This window comes from Leptodactylus fuscus, chromosome 1, assembly GCF_031893055.1.
Source record: "Leptodactylus fuscus isolate aLepFus1 chromosome 1, aLepFus1.hap2, whole genome shotgun sequence".
Classification (NCBI taxonomy): Eukaryota; Metazoa; Chordata; class Amphibia; order Anura; family Leptodactylidae; genus Leptodactylus; species Leptodactylus fuscus.
In genome coordinates, this window is record NC_134265.1 from 212,965,970 (window position 1) to 212,985,616 (window position 19,647).

At 40.9% G+C, this 19,647-nt stretch overlaps 1 protein-coding gene across 2 annotated transcripts in view; it reads right to left on the reverse strand.

The window, feature by feature from the left end:
• LOC142214220 (scaffold attachment factor B2-like) overlaps positions 1-19,647 on the reverse strand; it is a 201,967-nt gene that overhangs the window by 152,046 nt on the left and 30,274 nt on the right. For both annotated transcript variants that reach the window (XM_075283092.1, XM_075283083.1), the window contains exons 3-6: positions 12,541-12,599; positions 9,765-9,792; positions 8,620-9,079; positions 8,284-8,330 (exon numbers count right to left, since the gene is read on the reverse strand). In XM_075283092.1, coding sequence (XP_075139193.1) covers positions 8,284-8,330; positions 8,620-9,079; positions 9,765-9,792; positions 12,541-12,599 — 594 coding nt within the window. The remainder of the gene's footprint in view (positions 1-8,283; positions 8,331-8,619; positions 9,080-9,764; positions 9,793-12,540; positions 12,600-19,647) is intronic.

Consider the following 19,647-nt stretch of genomic DNA (forward strand, 5'->3'; position numbering starts at 1 on the left):
CTTCTATGTTTTCTGCTTTTAAAATTTCCTCTTAAAACTAGGATCTTCATGTCATTGATGATATTATGATTTTGATTGCAGAAGTGTTTTGGCACAGGTAGGTCAATTCTCTTCTTTCTAATCGTAGGTCGGTGTGAATTCATCCTCATCCTAAGTGTCTGTCCTGTCTCTCCTACATACAGGCCTCCAGTGGGACACTTGGTACATAATATTAAATACACCACATTAGGTGTGCTGCAGGTAAAGTTACCTGGCATCTTGTAGTCTTGATCAGAGTTGGGGATTTTTATTTGATCTGTGGTCAATGTGTGAGGGGAGGTTTTGCACTTTTTCTGTCCGCACGGAAATGTTCCTGTGTTAGTTGGAGGTGACAGTGAGCTGCTAATAACCATATTCCTGAGATTTGATGGCTGTCTATAGCACAGGAGAGAGAGGTCTGTAATTATGGATTTTAGATGGTTGTCTTTTTGCGGATGTGGTTTTAGTGGATGTAGTTTACCTGTGATTCCTCTCAGCACCTCCAGGTGGGAGTTGTACTTGATGACCAGGGGCACCTGATTATTTTCCTTTTTGGTATTGTATTTTAATAAATCCGATCTTGGTATTCTCGTGGCCCTGTTAATTTGGTTATCAACTGTTCTTGGATGATAACCCTGCCTCAAGAATGTGTTTTTGAGGTCCCCAAGGTGTTTGTCTATCTGCAGGGTCTGAACATATGCGATGGTATCGGATAGCCTGCCTGTAGACAATCGAGTTCTTTATGTGTTTGGGATGAAAGCTATCCGATACAGCGATGTCTCAACTCTGCTGTTCTGTATCTTGTGTCCAGGAAGTTTATTTCAGTGAAGGAGTGATTGAGCATCAGGTTGATGGTGGAATGGAACTGGTTGAATTGTTCATGGAAGGATTTCAGCTGTTCTTCAGACCCAGTCCAAAGGATTAGGATATCGTCAATGAAGCGATAGTAGGCCAGAAGCCTGGTGGTGCAGGTGGATAGGAAGTTGCTCTCAAGCTTGGCCAAGAAGAAATTAGTGTACTGTGGCGCCATTTTGCTCCCCATTGCTGTGCTGGTCTGCTGTAAATAGATGCAGTCAACAAACGAAAAATAATTATGGGTGAGGATGCATTTTATGAGTTTCACCACAGCTTCAGCATTCATACCTTGCTTTTCCATGAAAAACTGGCAGGCATTTACACCGCCCTGGTGTGGGATATTGGAGTACAAGGATTCTACATACATGGTGGCCAAGATAGTCCAATCTGGAAGGGGACCTAAGTTTGATAGTTTATTTAATAGATCTGTTGTATCCTGAAGGTAGGTGGCTGTATCCTTCACTAAGGGTTTGAGAGTACCCTCCACCCATCCAGAAATCGGTTCGGTGAGAGTGCCAACACATGAAATGATCGGTCTCCCTGGATTCCCAGGTTTGTGCAGTTTTGGAAACATGTAAAAAGTCCCTGTCCTTAGAGTTGCTGGTAATGAGGCAGCTTAGGCTTTTGGTTCCATCAGATACGCTGTAGATCATCTTTTTTAGATAATTCCACTGTGGGGTTCGAATCCAATTTGGAGTAATAATGCGTGTCAGTTAGTTGTTTATGTGCCTCCTGCATTTAGTCTGATGTGTTCATCATGACAATTGCACCACTCTTGTCCGCTGATTTAATGATGATGTCTTTGTTATTTCTCAGTGATTGTATGGCCGTTCTTTCCTGGGTACTGATGTTAGACGGACGTCTTTTGTCTGTATCCAGTATAGTTGATTTGACCATGTGTCTGAAACAATCTATGTAATTATCCAGATGGATATTGCGTCCATTGGGAGGAGTCCAATCAGATGTCTCCTTTTTTTGCTAAGGTTGGACCCTCTGTAGGAGTAGATTGAGTTTCCTCTGTGTTATCTGTGTCCTGAAAAAAATCCTCCGTGTCACTGCACAGTTCTATTTTATCCACGTTTTTGGAAGGACAAAATGAAAGTCCCCTGGAGAGTACCCCCAGTTCTGCTTTGGTGGGTTCGTAAGCAGAGAGATTGATAGCACAGTTTGGTGTTTCCAAATCTGCGTGTGAGTGATGGTCCAGGTTGTTAGGTATAGGTTTTCCTTTGTGTGTATTCTTATAGAATCCTGCAGCAAATCTCAGTCTGTGGAGTTTCTTTTCTTTATTGTGGATTAGAGATATCCGCAGGTTGTTGTAGTACTGTTGCAACATTCTCCTTGGGTTTTCTTCAATATTGTTCCACTAGCTGGTACCCGCGACTTGGTCTGCGGTAATTGTAGAAGTGGGTATATACAGGCGTGTGTAAGGTTTTCGTAGTGTGTATAAGGGATGGGATATGAAATGTAACTTTGTATCTTGTTTTTGCTGTAATTCAGAGAATACGTGAGACTTTTGTGTTGAAGTTAACTTGTATTTGAGCTGCAATATATACGGTGCTGTGAGAAACTTTACATAGTGACTTTGGGACAGAGGGATTTGAAGTTAATCCTTTCCCGCCGATGGCATTTTTTGATTTGACTCCCCTCCTTCCAAACCCTATAACTTTTTTTTTATTTCTCCGCTCCCAGAGTCATATGAGGTCTTAATTTTTCCTGGGACAAATTTTTCTTCCTGATGCCACCATTATTTATTCTATATAATGTACTGGGAAGCAGGGAAAAAAATCAGAATGGGGTGGATTTGAAGAAAAAATGCATTTCTGCGATTTTCTTACGGGCTTTCGTTTTACGGCGTTCACTGTGCAACCAAAATGACCTGTCCCCTGTATTCTGTGTTTCGCTACGATTCTAGGGATACCAAATTTATATGGTTTTATTTACATTTTGACCCCTTAAAAAAAATCCAAAACTGTATTAAAAAAATTTTTTTTTGAAAAGTCGCCATAGTCCGACAGCCGTAACCTTTTTTATACGTGCGTGTATGGGGATGTATAGGGCGTCTTTTTTTGCGGGGCCGGGTGTACTTTGTAGTTCTACCATTTTGGGGAAATGTTATTGCTTTGATCACTTTTTATTCAAATTTTTATCAGAATCAAAACAGTGAAAAAACGGCGGTTTGGAACTTTTGACCATTTTTTGCGCTACAGCGTTTACCGAACAGGAAAAATATTTGTATAGCTTTGTAGAGCGGGCGATTTCAGACGTGAGGATACCTAACATGTATGTGTTTCACGGTATTTAACTACTTTTATATGTGTTCTAGGGAAAGGGGGGTGATCTGAATTTTTAATCCTTTTTAATTTTTTTTTATATTTTTTTTTTACTTTTTTTAAACTTTTTTTTTTTGCATTTATTAGACCTCCTAGGGGTATTGACATGGGTGGGCGGTGTCGCGGATTGTCAGAGCGGTGGGGGTCGGCAAACATGGCTGCTCCGGAGCGTTAAAGAGGTAGCCTGGTGGAGTATCGTTAAGGTGAGGGTGAAAGTGGTAAAGTATATGTATATGAGATTGTGTGGGGTTAGGGGCTAGACTGTAGAGGGTAATAGGAATTGTGGGGCTTGCTATGGTCCAAAGTGTGTGAGATTGCAGAGATGGTGGTGTGAGTTTGGGTTTTGTGGGGGTCCTGGCACAAACGTATGTGCGCTATTGTGACGAAAAGTAGCCTATTGCGCAATCGGGTGTATTAACTATGTGTGTGGAAAATTTCAGTCAAATCGGTCGAGCGGGTTTTGCGTGATTGAGGAACAAACATCCGAACATCCAAAACTCACAAACCCACAAACTTTCACATTTATAATATTAATAGGATTCTGTTTCAATCTCCATTTAGACTTTGCTCTTGATGGTGTAGAAGAGATGTAGAAGGTGGTTCCTCAGTCTCTCAGAAGTTCTGTGACATAAGTTTTGTGCATAAAGAGAATTGTAGGTGTGCAAGAGAGGATTTCTGAGCCAGAATATAAACTCATGATGACCACTGACACACTCCAAAGGGGGCTAAACCAGTCACAGAATTTTATGATGTTTTACAACAACTAGACACCACATGACTGATCAAAAGAACCATAAACTCAGAGAACCTTCCTGTGAACTAATTTTATTATTATATATATATATATATATATATATATATATATATATATATATATATATATATATATATATATGTTTTTTTGAACAGTTTATTTGCATGTGCTGCTTTCCATCAATTTTGCATCTAACACTCTATTCTGTCTGCTTGGCTTCAGATATTATGTTATACCAGCCTGATGAAGGGACCATTTTAGTAGTCCCGAAAGCTCGCACTATGTTATTTTTAGTTAGCCATTAAAAAAATGTATCATCTACTGAAGACTCCTCAAAATTTTTTTTTTTATTTCTTTATGCTAATTAACCCCACAAAGCACCCTGGGCGTTCCAGAAGGTCTCAAACAACCCCCACATCATACTTTTAATACCGCCCCTCTACTACTTGTGCTCCGTCTGTCCTCCTCCTCAGTTTTCCAGAGAACTACACCAAAACAGCCGCTCAGACATACACAGTATTGTCAGAGAGGCCATTTTGATGTAGTTTTCTGCAGAACTGAGCATAATGCTCAGTATGCTCAGTTCTCCAGAGAACAACACTAAAATGGCCGCTTAGCCAGTACTGAGCATATCTGAGCAGGGCTTGGTTCCTTAGGAGATACAATATAACTATCCCCAGTCTCCTCCCAGAATGAATGTCATTAGGGATAGAAGTCTTGCCCTCCATTCTTGAAACAAAATAACTAAGAACAGTCATAATTCCTCGCTAGATGATCATAGGGCCAGGCCAATGGTATGATGGGTTTCGTAGTGAGCTCTTCATCGTGTAGACACCAAGGATGACACCCCAATCCCCTTTGGGTAATGAGTTCAGTGTCTGGACCTTTCCCCTGCTCTAAACACTACCGAGTTTGGACTTGGAGCATTCGGGTCCACCTAGCACACCCGAAGAATTTACCGAAGCAACTGTGGCATGTCCTCCTAGGCAAATATTATCAGAAATCCATATCTCCTTTGAAGTCTGACCAGAGACAGTCGGTCTGGGTTATGTTTGTTCAGAGCTCGTTCAGCATACAGCTACAGGATGCCACCATGCTGGGATAATGAGGCTAGCATAGGTATGCTAATGGTGCTGGTTATGACACAACAAAATGCTGTGAATGTAGAGCAGACAAACCACATCACCACATTTAAACAGGTTTTGGTAGTTTTGGTATCAGGCACCCACAGCATCCTGTCTATGACAAGTCTGGCCAGGTAATAACTCACCAAAGACAAATACATAATTGTAAAATACATAGCTGGGAGTCTCTTATCTTCATAACTCCCCATTTTAGAACGTGCTGGGAGGAAGGAGATTCCTACATTCACCTTCCACAGAAACCTATTTGACCTTACCCCGCATAGATCCCTTATTGATAGTGCACCCCCTTCCGGGTGATCACTAGGAGTCAACCCGCTTTGCTGGGAACCCCTGGGCCTAAACTGGCTAACAGGCTGCACATGTGTTGCTGCAGTGTATGTGCACTGCAATTTCATTCCAGGGGAGAGTGGAAAAGGGAGTGGTACTTAGACAGTGACAGCAGGATTCACTGCATGTAATTAACAGTAATACAAGGAGAATAAAATAAAATAAAGACAAGCTGTATTTTGAGAGGGCTTCTGGAAGTTCCTACAGAACTGCTAGCTGTCAAATCCTACTTGCGACATCAAGATAAGTCCTAGATTACATATTTTGTTTCTTTTGCTGCTGGAGAGAAGTGTGTAGCCAATCATTTCTCTGTCTGACAACGATTTTGTTTCAAGGCTCTCTATGGGAAACTCACTTTTCACATAACTCAAGCTGTCAGCTTCTCCTACTAGTATGTTTCAAGGTCCTGAGACCATGCCTGCCCGAGAAAATTGCCTTGAGAAATTGTTTCTTTAGACAATATTTCACGGTGAGTTAAAGTTTAGTTATGCTTTAAAGGGGCTCTATCAGCAAAAACATTCTGATAGAGCCCCACATATGCACCGTAAAAGTTATATTAAACTACCCCCCCCCCGTTTTAAAATAATAACCTAAAAAGGAATGTGCTCTACTTACGGATCGTGCACGCTGGGCGGGCATTCACGGTGTGTCTTCATCTTCGTCCACGCCTCTTCTTCCTCCGATGTCCTCCGGCGCTCGCGGACGGACACTGATATAAGAATATAGCTTGGGCGCATGCGCAGTAGCATGCGGCTTCTACTACGGCTACTGTGCATGCGCCCAGGCTATTTTTTTTTATCAGTGTCCGCGAGTGAGCGCCGGAGGACGGGACCGGAGGACATCGGAGGAAAAAAAGGCGTGGATGAAGATGAAGACACACCCCGAGTGCCCGCCCAGCGTGCACGTTCGGTAAATAGAGCACATTCTTTTTTTAGGTTATTATTTTAAAACGGGTGGGTAGTTTAATATAGCTTTTACGGTGCCTGAATAGCCTTTTTAAAGGCTATTCACGCATATGTGGGGCTCTATCAGCATGATTTTGCTGATAGAGCCCCTTTAATGTGTAGCCAATCATTAAAGTATAACTAAAATTTAACTCACAGTGAAATATTGTCTAAAGAAACAATATTAAAACTTAGTTTTTAATAACTATAACTTATAAAATTCATGTCATGTGGACATCAACACAACATAAAAAAAGGTCAGACAAACAAGTCATATGCCACACCTACATCGGGGTACTTAAAGGTTAACATGATCCCCTTCCAAATAACCACATTAAATGGAATTAGGAAACAAAGATAAATTTCCTCCTAAGTTTCCATTCAGTATTGATATATGGTATTCGGAAATAGAGGAAAAGTAAGTAACGACCTCTGGCCAACTAATCCTAGCTCCAATATCTTGTATAGTTGGGCTAGGTAGTGTGAGACACCATGTTAAAACTACACCAAAACCACTAATATAGAACAAATAGGTTATAGCTCCTAATAAGAAAGCTATAGAAAGAAATGACTATCACCGAATCGTATATATTGCAAACTGCGCAATGTAAAGTCACGTCCGGTCCTAACATGCTCTACGCGTTTCCCCCCTTTTTTTGATACTAGTGTTCACCAGGAGCCAGTAGAAAGATCTAAACCACACCTCTCCTTATCCAGTAAATAAGATGCTGCAGGCCCTAACGAAAACAATAAACCTGCAGTTAAATCTGCAATTCCCGGGAGCTCCGATGGTGATCCCCGAGGATATTTATCTTAGTTTCCTATTCCATTTAATGTGGTTATTTGGAGGGGGATCGTTTATACCCTTGTGCACCCCAATGTAGGTGTGGTATACGTCCTGCTCATCTGACCTTTTTTATGTTTAGTTGACATCCACATGATGTTATATTATTGTTTCTTTACACACCATTACACTGTGAATTGATCTATTTAGATGGACAATTTGATTTTATGGCAGTAGGTGTGTCATGCATAAATATTGTAATATACTTTGTTAACAAATTTTGGATCCTTTCTGTGAAATACTGCAATTTTACGCATCCTTTAGTTTGTTTTTGGATTGAGAACTTTTCCCGCCTCTCATCGAATGTTACTGTTGTATAGCAGGGGTCCTCAAACTGCGGCCCGTGGGCCACATGCGGCCCGCCAAGCACTTCTGTCCGGACCGCCGGCAAGCGTGCATTTACAATGAAGCTCCTGAGGGGATCGGGCCAGGCCATGGAGCGCACTTCACATTACCTATTGGAGGGCACTGCTCCTGATGTCTGTGCGACCTGTTCTGCTTCCGATGTCTGCCTGTGAAGCGCGCTTCATGGTCTGGCCCAATATAGTCAACTGTGCCCCTCTGTCACTTCGTCAGTCAGGGCAACCTAGCAACGTGACCTGACGCAGCCAAAATTACAGTAAGCAAAGCCACTACCGTACTACAGCCTTCCAGTCAGAAAGTGGGGAAAAACAAAACAAAAAAAAACAAAAAAACTAATCTTTTTTCCTGCTAAAGTGGGGGAATATGACATCTTTTCACCTGCATGCTTAAGCAGGCCATTTGTCAACATTTAGGCTCTATTCAGATGACATACTTTACATATGTTAAACAATGCAAATGGTTGGCTATCCATTTACAAGGAAACAAAAATGTAGTATACTATACTATGTATACGTCCCTAAAAAAAAAAAAAAAAAAAAAAAAAAAAAAACCCACCAGAACAGAAACCGTTCTATTAAAAGTGACCTAAGTGGAGTGTTAGTGGCACCTAGATCACAGAATTATGACCTCTTCAGATTTCCCTAGAATGCATAATTAATTTATTAGTTCAATTTTCAATTGCATAATAGTAAACAATACATACCTTTCTCATCTTTTATAATGCCTAAACAAGGCTCTTCATCAGCCAAACTAAAGAAAAGAAATAAGACACTAATTAATAAACAATAACAAGGAGAACTCATGTTTTTAATACCTACCAAAAGAAATCAAATAGATCAGAGAAAAATCATGTGCACAGCTTATTTCAGGTCATTTTAAATCATAAATCAAGAGCGGCAATTTAACACCTATCCAGAGATACAACCATAAATACTGACAACACAACCCATATCTAACAATCATTTAAATATAAAAAAATAAAATAAACCAAAACGCAAAAATTAAAACTCTCTCTCTAATACTGAGAATCACAACAAACCTCAGTTTCTGAGCATCCTCTTTTGAAGAGGACTCTCTTACAGCGGCACCTTCTTCTTGAGCATCTTCAGTTTTCTTGGAGACTCCTTCACCAACAGGTGGCTTTTCTTCTTTTTCCAAGCTTTTAATGGGATCAAGTTCAGTCTGGCTACTCTGACCACTTGCTTTATCTAGAGCTATCACTTCAAAGTCTGTATCCTTGTTTGTGCTGTAAATTTTTTTCTCCCTATCATCTGAATCTAAATCATTAATTTCTACATCTTCGCACCCGTGATTTGCTTCTCCATCTAAATCTAAGGTGCTGTCTGCAGATTCGATTGTGACAAAAACCTCTTCTCCCTCTTTGGGATTCTCCGAGTCAACACAACTTTCCTCTTGATTAACTTCTACTTGTGGAACCTCTTCTTTAAGCTGTTCATATTTATCATTTTCCCCCAATATTTCGAGCACTTTCTCATTTTCTATAGATTTAATAGGAATAGAACATCACAATTTAATTACCAAGAAAAAAAAAACAAAAACATAATTCTGGAAATGGCATGGCTGCCAAATTAGAACATAACACAGAGATTGGAAAGTTGCTTCACTCTTTATGTGCTTACTGAGCTAAATGCAAGATTAATTATTGAACGCAGACAAAACTTAAATGCTGCAAGCATGGAAGCTACTTATAAATTCATGTTGTCTTGAATTCACACTTCTTTGACTTTATGTAGAAATTCTGTCTTCTTCTTGACTTCAAATTGTCCATTAATTTATTGTAGGATTTCATTGAAAAAAATAGTATTCCAAATTTCTGAGAAATCCATTAAGAGAAGGTCATCCCACAAAAAAAATCCAGTATGGAAGAAACGCAATGAACCAACGCATATCCAATAGGAAAAGTAGAGAGGTCCAAATTACATTTGTCTTCTTGCATCAGAGGACTTCTCATTGCAACCAAATACCCAGTTAATCACCAGATCTATGGAATTCAGGTCATTTTAATTGGATGTTTTAAGCAGACAAATTCCACAGATCTGGGAGTTTACTTTTCCAATCTCTGTGGCCCATGATTTAACAAAGCTGCAGTAAATAGGGTAGAAATGAAATTATATTAATTAAAAAAAAATAATAATAATATCACCGAACAAATTTAGACAATACCTTGATCCTGGGTCGTTTCTTCATTCTCCTGTAGTAGGAAAAAAAAAATGTAATATATTATAGATATATATCAAATCAAATCAAACAAGCTTTATTGGCACATCCGAATAGATATTTCGAATTGCCAAAGCTAGTAAAGTGTGTGTGTGTGTGTGTGTGTGTGTGGGGGGGGTTGGAGTCGTGGGGGGCGAGGCGGTTGATTTGGGGTATAACAGGCCGTGGAGTCTCATCTTCCTCTTGTTTGGTGACAGCTGGACACATATTGGGCAGCGATCTCCACAGTGGCCTCTTCTTCTCCCAGTAGGATGTAGAGTTTCCTCTTCTCGTCTGCAGATGTGAAGTCTGGGATGTGGGCAGAGAGTCTTTGGTAGTAGACGGCCCTCACAGCTGAGTATTTGGTGCAGTGTAGCAGGAAATGGGTCTCGTCTTCTAGGGCCCCCTGATCACAGTGCTGGACACAGTCTGTTCTCCCGTGGCTTGTACATCTGCCTGTGTCGCCCCGTCTCCATCTCCAGGTTGTGGGCGCTCAGTTTATACTGGCTCAGGGACTGTCTGTGTTTGGGATGGGGTATTCTCTCCAGGTAATTGGCCATGGTGTAGTTCCTTTGTAGGGATTGGTACATGGTGAGTTTCTTGGAGTTATTTACTTTGTTTCTCCATTCTTCAATGTACCGCTCTCTGTTTGCCTCTGTGGTCGCCTTTATTTTGGCCTTGGTTATCATCTGTTGGCGTTTTTGGTTTGGTGGTTGGCTGTTGTTTGGTTGGGGGGGTGTCTGGTTTGCTCAGGTGGCTTAGCCATGCTTGGTGGTGGTAGGAGTCGGGGTTGCTCCCCTGGATGTGTGCCTGGAAAGCTAGCGTCCTCTTCTGTATGGTGAGCCATAGGGGAGTCTACCTAGCTCTTCCCTGCAGGCCATGTTGGAGGTTTTGCGATGGACATGGAGCAGGTATTTGCAGAACTCCAGGAGGAAGGTCTCTGTTGGGCTAGAGTTCCATTTTGGCTGGTCTGGGTAGGTGGCTGGGCCCCAAACCTCACTGCCATAGAGAAGGATCGGGGCGATGACTGCGTCAAATATCTTCAACCAGACCCTCACCGGTGGTTTGAGGTGGTACAGTTGTCTTCTGATGTCATGGAAGGTTCTGCAGGCTTTTGCTTTCAGGGTTTCTATTGCTGCTTTGAAGCTTCCTGATTGGCTGCGCTCCAGCCCCAGGTAGGTGTAGCTGTTGGTTTTCTCCAGAGTGGAGCCGTTCAGTGTGAATTGTGGGGTGGGGGGGTCTTGTTGTGGCCCTTCGTCTGGAATACCATGACTTTGGTCTTCTTGTGGTTGATGGGTAGAGCCCATGTGGTGCTGAATTTTTCCAGCACTGACAGGCTTTCTTGGAGGTCTTTCACGGTGGGGGACAGGAGTAGGAGGTCGTCGGCGTATAGCAGGAACTTCACCTCCCGATTGTTCAGGGTGAGGCCTGGGGTTGGTGAGGCCTCCAGGGCTGTAGCCAGTTCATTGATGTAGATGTTGAAGAGCGTTGGGCTCAGGCTATAGCCTTGTCTGACCCCTCGGACCTGTTGAAGTATGCTGTTCTTTTCCCATTCACCTTCACACTGCACTGGTTTCCGGTGTAGGAGCTCTTGATGACGTCATACGTTCTTCCTCCTATTCCACTCTCTAGGAGTGCCACATTGACAGCTGACCCTGCAGCTGTACGGAGATCCATAGAGCGTTTTTTTTTTGTTTTTGTTTTTTTTTTGCGGGGCCAGATGTACTTTTTAGTTATACCATTTTGGGCAATGTCTATTGCTTAGATCACCCTTTATTTAAATCAGAGGCAAAACGGTGAAAAAAAACCCCACGGCGGTTTGAAAAATATCAGTAGACTGGCCATTTTCGGACACAGGGATTCCTAATGTGTATGTGTTTCACAGCAATTTTCTAATTTTATATGGATTCTAGGGAAAGGAGGTGATTTATTTTATTAAAGCTTTTCTTTTTTGTTTTTCACTATTTTATTGCCCCTTCCCCCTAGGTGGCTTGAACCTGCAATCATTTGATTGCAAGTCCCATAGATGGCAATACAAGTGTATTGCCGTCTATAGGAGATTATCTACATTACTATTACGGCTGATCATAGACCAACCACAATAGTAATATAGCTAAGACAGGTCTGGGAGCCTTCAGTTGGCTCCCGGCTGTCACCAGAACAGGTCGGCTCTTGTGACCTCGCCGCGCAGAAGCCGGCCTGCAACTTTAAAGGTATAGGGATGTATTCTACACTTTGGGGGGAAGGGGGGGGGATAAGTTTTAATGCCCGCAATTAGAATGCATTCTAATTGTGGGTATTAGCTTTGGGCCTCCGCATATAGTGGAGACCCGGTTGCTATGGCGACCGCTCTTACAGACCCAGCATCAATCCCTCCCCGGCAATAGAATGGCAGATGCCGGGAAGGGATTTAGACGCCGGCACAGGTGCCAGGGCCTGCAGCATTGCCACGCTCCTGTCGCTGCAGGAAGCCAGCAGCAGCAGGAACATGACAAATCCTTTGGAGAAAAGCATTCGGACTATAAGACGCACCCTCATTTCCCCCCGAGATTTGGGGGGGAAAAAGTGCATCTTATAGTCCAAAAAATACAGTAGTCACTTGGCTAAGTAAAAGTACCACCTTTGATTTCATGCATCCTGACCTATAAAAACTTTGAATCCAACACATCTGGCATGAGAAAGAAGTACAATTCCTTATAATAAGAAATATTTGGGATTTATAACATAAATGATTAGTTTATACCTGGCTATCACCCGAGTCATCCTCCACACCGTTATCATCAACTTCTCCATACTTTTGCACTTTAAGAAAAAACAAAATAAAATTAAAGTAATTAAAGAATAAACGAGATATCATCTCTCACTTATAACAAAGCTCAACAGAATACTTACCGCATCCCCCTAATGAACTATAGGGACATAGGGAAATGCATTGGGGAGGGCTAAACCATGAGTAAATAGCCTAATTGAGCAAAAAGAACGTGCTTTAAGCCTAATAGCCAGCTAGCACCGATATAGGCTGACGGCGGGGTGCTATATCGCAGTTGAGCTCAGGGTTTGTACTGTGGGCAGAGGTCCCGAGTTTGTTACAGTAGGCAGTCAGTTTATCTAGTATGTTGTGAGCATTAGCATAGTGTGGTGATATATTTAACACTCTAAGAGAGAGGGCTATAAGTGGTGTGGAGTTAATTAAGTCTCTATTGGACACACTACAACAGGAAGTGTAACTAAATTACCACAAGGTGCTAGGATATCTTTTGATCCTCTGAGGTGTTTTGTCAGAGGACAATTAGTGTTTTATGGTTGGGAAACACATTCTAACCCCTTCCTGCCCATGGCACTTTTTGACTTCCTGACCAAGCTCGATTTTTCAAAACTGACATGTGTCACTTTATGTGGCAATAACTTTGGAATGCTTTAACTTACCAAAGTGATTTTGAGATTGTTTTTTCGTAACACATTGTACTTCATGTTAGTAGTAAATTTTGGTTGATATGTTTTGTGTTTAATTATGAAAAGATTGGAAATTTTGAAAAATCTGCATTTTATAAAGTTTGAAATGATGTGCATTGCATAGATAGTCAGACCGCCAAAATTATATCATAAATCTCATGTCCCAGATTTCCGCTTTATGTTGGCATCAAACTTTAGTCACCCATTTATTTTTTATGGACATTATAAGGTTTACAAGTGAAACAACAATATTCAAAATTTTCAAGAAATTTCCAAAACCCATCCAAAACCCCCCATAAATCACCCCATTTTCAAAACTGCACCCCTTAAAGAAGCCAAAACATATACCTAGCATTTTAACCCTATAAGTGCTTAACAGGAATTAAGACAAAATGGAGGTAAAATTTACACATTTGATTTTATTTTACTAATATTTTCGTTTAGCCCTAGAGTTTGCACACATTCACAAGGGGTTAAAGGAGAAACGCATCCCACAGTTTATTATGAAAGTTCTCCCCACTACCATAGTACCCCACTTGTGGGTGTAAACTAATATATGGACGCACAGCGAGATGCAAAAGGGAAGGCGCGCCAAGGAGCTTTTAGAGGGCAGATCTGGCTGTGATCAGTTTCAGGAACCATGTCGCATTTACAAAGCCCTTGAGGTGTCAACACAGTGGAAAGCTCTAGAAAGTAACCCCATTTTGAAAACCGCACCCCTCAAAGAATGTAGTGAGCATTAGTAACCCCGAAGTGAATATGTAAGCTGTGCGGAGTAAATTGGGTACACCAAATCCCATTCTATTTTCCCACTAGCTCCTATGACACGGATGGGGAAGAGGGGCATTCTGGGGTATCAGCGCTGGTGTATTCTCTCTCATAAGCTCTAAATATGGGGTGTCCCCTGAAACCGTTTGCACAGCTTATACATTTCCTTCTAGTTGCAGCCACTTATGTCCTAATGATTTGGCGACTTTTGGGGTTTTTGTCTTCACATTGCCAGAAAATAAAAATAAAAATCTAGCTTGTACAATGTGGCCATATGAGGGCTTGGTGTTTGCGGTATTAGATGTACTTTTCAATGCCACCATTTTGGGGTGCCTGTAACTTATTGACTACATTTTATAAACTTTTTGTGGGTGGAATGTAAAAGGAAACATCATGCTTTTTAGCATTTTTTTTCCCTATGCAACATACAGCATAATTACCATGTTACCTTTATTCTGCGGGTTGGTACGATTATGGCGATACCTCATTTATGTTATTTTTAACACGTTGCTATTTGTGCAGAATAAAATTCAATTTAGGGGGGAAAAAAATCTATTATTTTTGCATCACCATCTTCTGAAAGGCATAACATTTTTATTTTTCGGTAGACAGAGCTGGTTGAGGGCTTATTTTTTGCGGGATGATCTCTGCTTTTTATTGGTACCATTTTGGTTTTCATCTGACCGGATTACTTTTTATTGAACATTTTGTAAGGGAAAGGTGGTGAATAATCATTATTTTGTGCGGTTTTCTACTTTTTTTTTTTTTTTTTTTAATGATGCTCGCCATTCGGGTTAAAGGTTTTAATTTTATTGTTCAGGTTATTACAGACGCGGTGATACCAAAAATGTAATGTTTTTTTCTATTTTTCTTATTTTACATAATAAAACATTTTATATGGGAAAAAGGGATTTTGGGGGCTTTATCTATTTCTAATTTATTTTAAACTTATTTAAACTTTATTTTTAGTTTTTTTATAACTTTTTTTTCTGTCCCTATGGGGGATTGAAGCAGTGATCTGCAGAACTCTGCTTCACTAGATGTACACTGCAATACACGTGTTACATGTGTATTGCAGTGTATAGGAAGCCGTCATCCTGTGTAGACACATGGGGCTGACAGCTTCCTTTTTGGCAGGATCAACCAGGTACGTCGAGGAAACGGCATGGGGCAGATCTGGGGTCACTGATCAGACCCCGGGGTGCCCATTACCAACACCGGCACCCCCCGAAACAGTTGTGGGGGGTGCAGATTGGAACCATAATATACAGAAAAGCCTGAGATGCCGGCGGTTATGTTTGACCACCGGCATCTCAGGGGTTAACACCCGCGATCAGACCTGGTTCCGACTGCAGGTGTTACAGGGCATTGTCAGTTTGTTACGGCTGACACTCGCAGAACCTGTATGCGCACGATGTAGTAGTAAGTAGTAAGTAGTAGTAGTAGTACAGCGGTTTGCGGGAAGTCCTTCCCGACAGCACCGTACTATTACAGTGGATGTCGGGAAGGGGTTAATAGTAATAGTAAACGTTAAGTATTATTTTGTCACAACTGTGTAGCAATTTTGTAGTTAGGACTGATTTAGTGTACTTATAACAAAGTAACGGCACTTTTGAAATCTTACAATATAAAACATTTATAAATTATAAAACAACTTTTCATTGATAAGTAGTGCAGGTGAATTTAAGAAACTTTGTAACATATCACATTACATATGTGTTTCTTTATCGACAGAATTCTATGGAGAAGGGTGGGGGAGACAAGTCTGCTGGAGAAGTAAAAAAAATTGAGAGAAATATCTTGTATATTCCTAATGTAAATGAGTTTTCAGACAGCACAGGGGGCATCCCCAGTACTGTCCGAAAACTCTGCAGTGGGGCCTCCATCATCTTCTCTGGGCCGCCTCTTCTCCCGTGTCACCTTCATATCTTCATCCAAACGCGCCGACTGCGCATGTCCATCCGCCATTTTCCTGTGGCCAAACAGGAGAGTCCACAGGAAAATGGCTGATGGGACATGCACAGTGGTGTGGATCAAATAATAATGGGCGACTTTTTTCTCATAGGGCAGCGTAAGCGCTCGGCTCATTCCGAGTCGTACACGCGAGCGCTTCTAAACACTTACCATTCACTTCAATGGGAGCGCTCGTAGAGAAAAATGTAGCCCATTCATTTCAATGGGGAGCGCTCGTGTGCCGGCTCCATTGAAATGAATGGGATCTGCTGTGTACACGCTGATTCTGAACGTGTTTTAACGTTCAGAATCAGTCATCATATCCGAAGTGTGAATGCACCCTAAGGTAAGAATAGCCTTTCTTAAGGCTATTCTTCTGTGTACTTAATTAAAAAAAAATAATAATAATTCTAATGATAGAATCCCTTTAAAGGGATTCTATCATTGGGAAATGTCATTTTTAAATAATCACATCCTTGTATAGCCTTTAGAAAGGCTATTTCATACCTAACTTTAGTATGTATATTGCCTTAGCAGATTTTGTATAAGTCCTTTTTTATTCATATGCTAATGGAATTAGACTGTGCACCAGAAGTGTCTGTAATTACTGTCTACTCTATGTATGGACAGCAGAGGCTGCAGTGCTGATGACTCGTCTCTGCTATACATACACATAGAGCAGACAGTGATCACAGACCCTTCCGGTGCACAGTCTAAGCTCATTAACCCCTTAAGGACCAGGCCATTTTTTGGTTTCACATTTTCGTTTTTCCCTCCTCACATTTCAAGAGCCATAACTTTTTCATTTTTCAGTTCACAGAGTCACATGATGGCTTATTGTTTGCGGGACAAATTGTACTTTGTAATGGCACCATTCAATATGCTGTGCAATGTACTGGGAAGCTGGAAAAAAATTCAGAATGAGGTGCAATTGGAGAAAACATGCATTTGCGCCATTTTCTTATGGGTTTAATTTTTACAGCGTTCACTGTTTGGTACAAATGACATGTTACCTGTGTTCTACGTGTCAGTACGAACGTGGTGATACCAAATTTATATAGTATTTGAAATGTTTTGATACTTTTAAAAAAAATGATAAACTTTGCAAAATAGAAAAAAAAATTATGTCATCATGTTCTAACACCTGTAACTTTTTCATATTTCCATGTATGGAGCTGGTTGTGGTGTCTTTTTATGCGGGACAAGATGACGTTTCTATTGATACCATTTGGGGAAAGATCTGATGGTTTGATCACTTTTTATTCAATTTTTTATAAGAGGCAAAGTGTTGAAAAAAACGCTTTTTGGCTGTTTTTATTTTTTTTGCCGCTACGTTGTTCGCAGTACGGGATAAATGTTTTAATATTCTAATAGTTCGGGCATTTTGGAGCGCGGGGATACCTAATATGTTTATGTTTAATGTTCTTTAATTACTTTTATAGCTAATCTAGGGAAAGGGGGGTGATTTGAACTTTTATATTTTTTTTATTTTTTTAATACTTTTAAAAACTTTTTTTTTTCTTCTGTTACATTTATGATCAGACCCCTTAGGTACCTTGAAACCTAGGGGGTCTGATCGCCCATACTATTCACTGCAATACTACAGTATTGCAGTGAATAGCAAAATCGCAGCACTTCTATTAGACGATGCCTCTGGCATCGTCTAATAGATCTTGTGCAGAGACAAGCCTGGAAGCCTTCAATAGGCTTCCGGCTGTCATAGCAACCGATCACCGCCCTCATGTGACGTTCAGGAGGGCGGCGATCGGGGAAACATGGCGGCGCCCATGCCGCCTGCGCTGTTTACACACTGCGGTCACGTTTGACCGCAGTGTGTAAAGGGTTAACAGCAGCGATCGGCTCGGGCACCGACCGCTGCTGTTATTGGCAGGTCCTGGCTGTATGATACAGCCGGCATCTGCCGTGTATGGAGCGAGCTCAGCGTGTGAGCTCGCTCCATACATCCCCATGCGACCCATGACGTACAGTTACGTCAAGGGTCGCTAAGGGGTTAACATATGAATAAAAACAGACTTATACAAAATCTGTTGAGGCAATTTACATACTAAAGGTATGAAATAGCCTTTCTAAAGGCTATGCAAGGATGTGCTCATCTAAAAATGACATTTCCCAATGATAGAGCCCCTTTAAACAGGGTAACCAGATTAACCACAATACAGAGTAATAAACATTCAGATGTACATTGTGTAAATAGGGACCCACCTAAGACTGGCAATAAGAACAACTAGTACAGGTGGAGAAACCCATCCTATGAAGCCAAATTGGTGTATAATAAATAGGATGTAGAAACTGGGATTAGAATAGGAAATCTCTAGCACTCACCACTATCAAAAAAGCTGGGTTCAAATAGTAATTCTTTTCCTTCAATTAACTTTATCAAATTAAGTTTGTAAACCTTTAAAAATGGTAGTAGTCTTGATTTGATCAGATGCAAATGTATATGGCCATGAATACAGGAACTTTCAATGTTCTAGGACTTCTCAGAAATCTAACTTAATTCCGTTATTGTGGCCAGGTTATCAGGCAGGACAGTGCATGCATGAAAAGTTTCTAACTAGTGACTAAGTTCCTGCATTCATGGTAGCATCCCTGGTCAATGTATTAAGACAAAAGATAGTCACCACTAACATGGTTAGAAAGACTCTTGAAAACTCTCCAAAATGATTTTTTTTTAATTGAGGAACTGCATGCAGTTTTTATTTGCAGTTATAAGTAGAACATGTTGCTATACATTTAACCTGTATGCTAAATCAGCAGTAAATCAAAAGTTTCAATTTATGGAATTATACAGGTAAAATGCAGAGCTACTCATTACTACAATTAAAAAGCACACACAGTTCCTCAGCAAAAAGAACCGTATAAACCTAGCCTAAAAGAGTACCATGTAAATCCTGCTTTAGGCTAAAGCCTCACATTGCTGTAAAAACTCGTTATGCACCCTACCAATAAAAAGCACAGGTTGGGGCGACACGGTAGCTCAGTGGTTAACACTGCAGCCTTGAAGCACTGGAGTTCTGGGGTCGAATCCCACCAGGAACAACATATGCAAGGAGTTTTTATGTTCTCCTCGTGTTTGCGTGGATTTCCTCCCATTCCACAAAGACATACTGATGGGAAAATAAAATAAAAAAAAAAATGTACATTGTGATCCCTATATGGGGCTCACAATCTACATTAAAAAAAAAAAAAAAAAAGAAAAAAAATCAAAAAGAAAAAAACAAACACAGGTTGTGCCACAAAAATTATGCCCTCTTGGACCCGCTGATTTATCGCCTCGGTCTTACCCCTGGACACCTTGGTACGGCATCCTCCCGGCTCTTCCTATATCTCTGTATGGCTGTAAAGACCGTTATAGCACGGATTTGTAGGATAGTGTATCCGCAGTCAGGTCCTGACTTACTTGGGAGAATGAAAGACATTTGCACTCTCAAATACCTGACAGTAAACCTTAACAACACTATCGAGGAGGTCCAGACTATCTGGTTGTAATGGGATACATATCGTACGCTCCAGGGCCTCTAGGTTGCTGACAGATTGTTTTTACTTCCCCCTACTTGGTTTATCCTTTAATTATTTTTTTTTCTTATGACTATGCCCCAGTGGTTTTCTTTTCTTGCATTTTTTATGTTTTTATTACATTCTTATTGTGTTATTC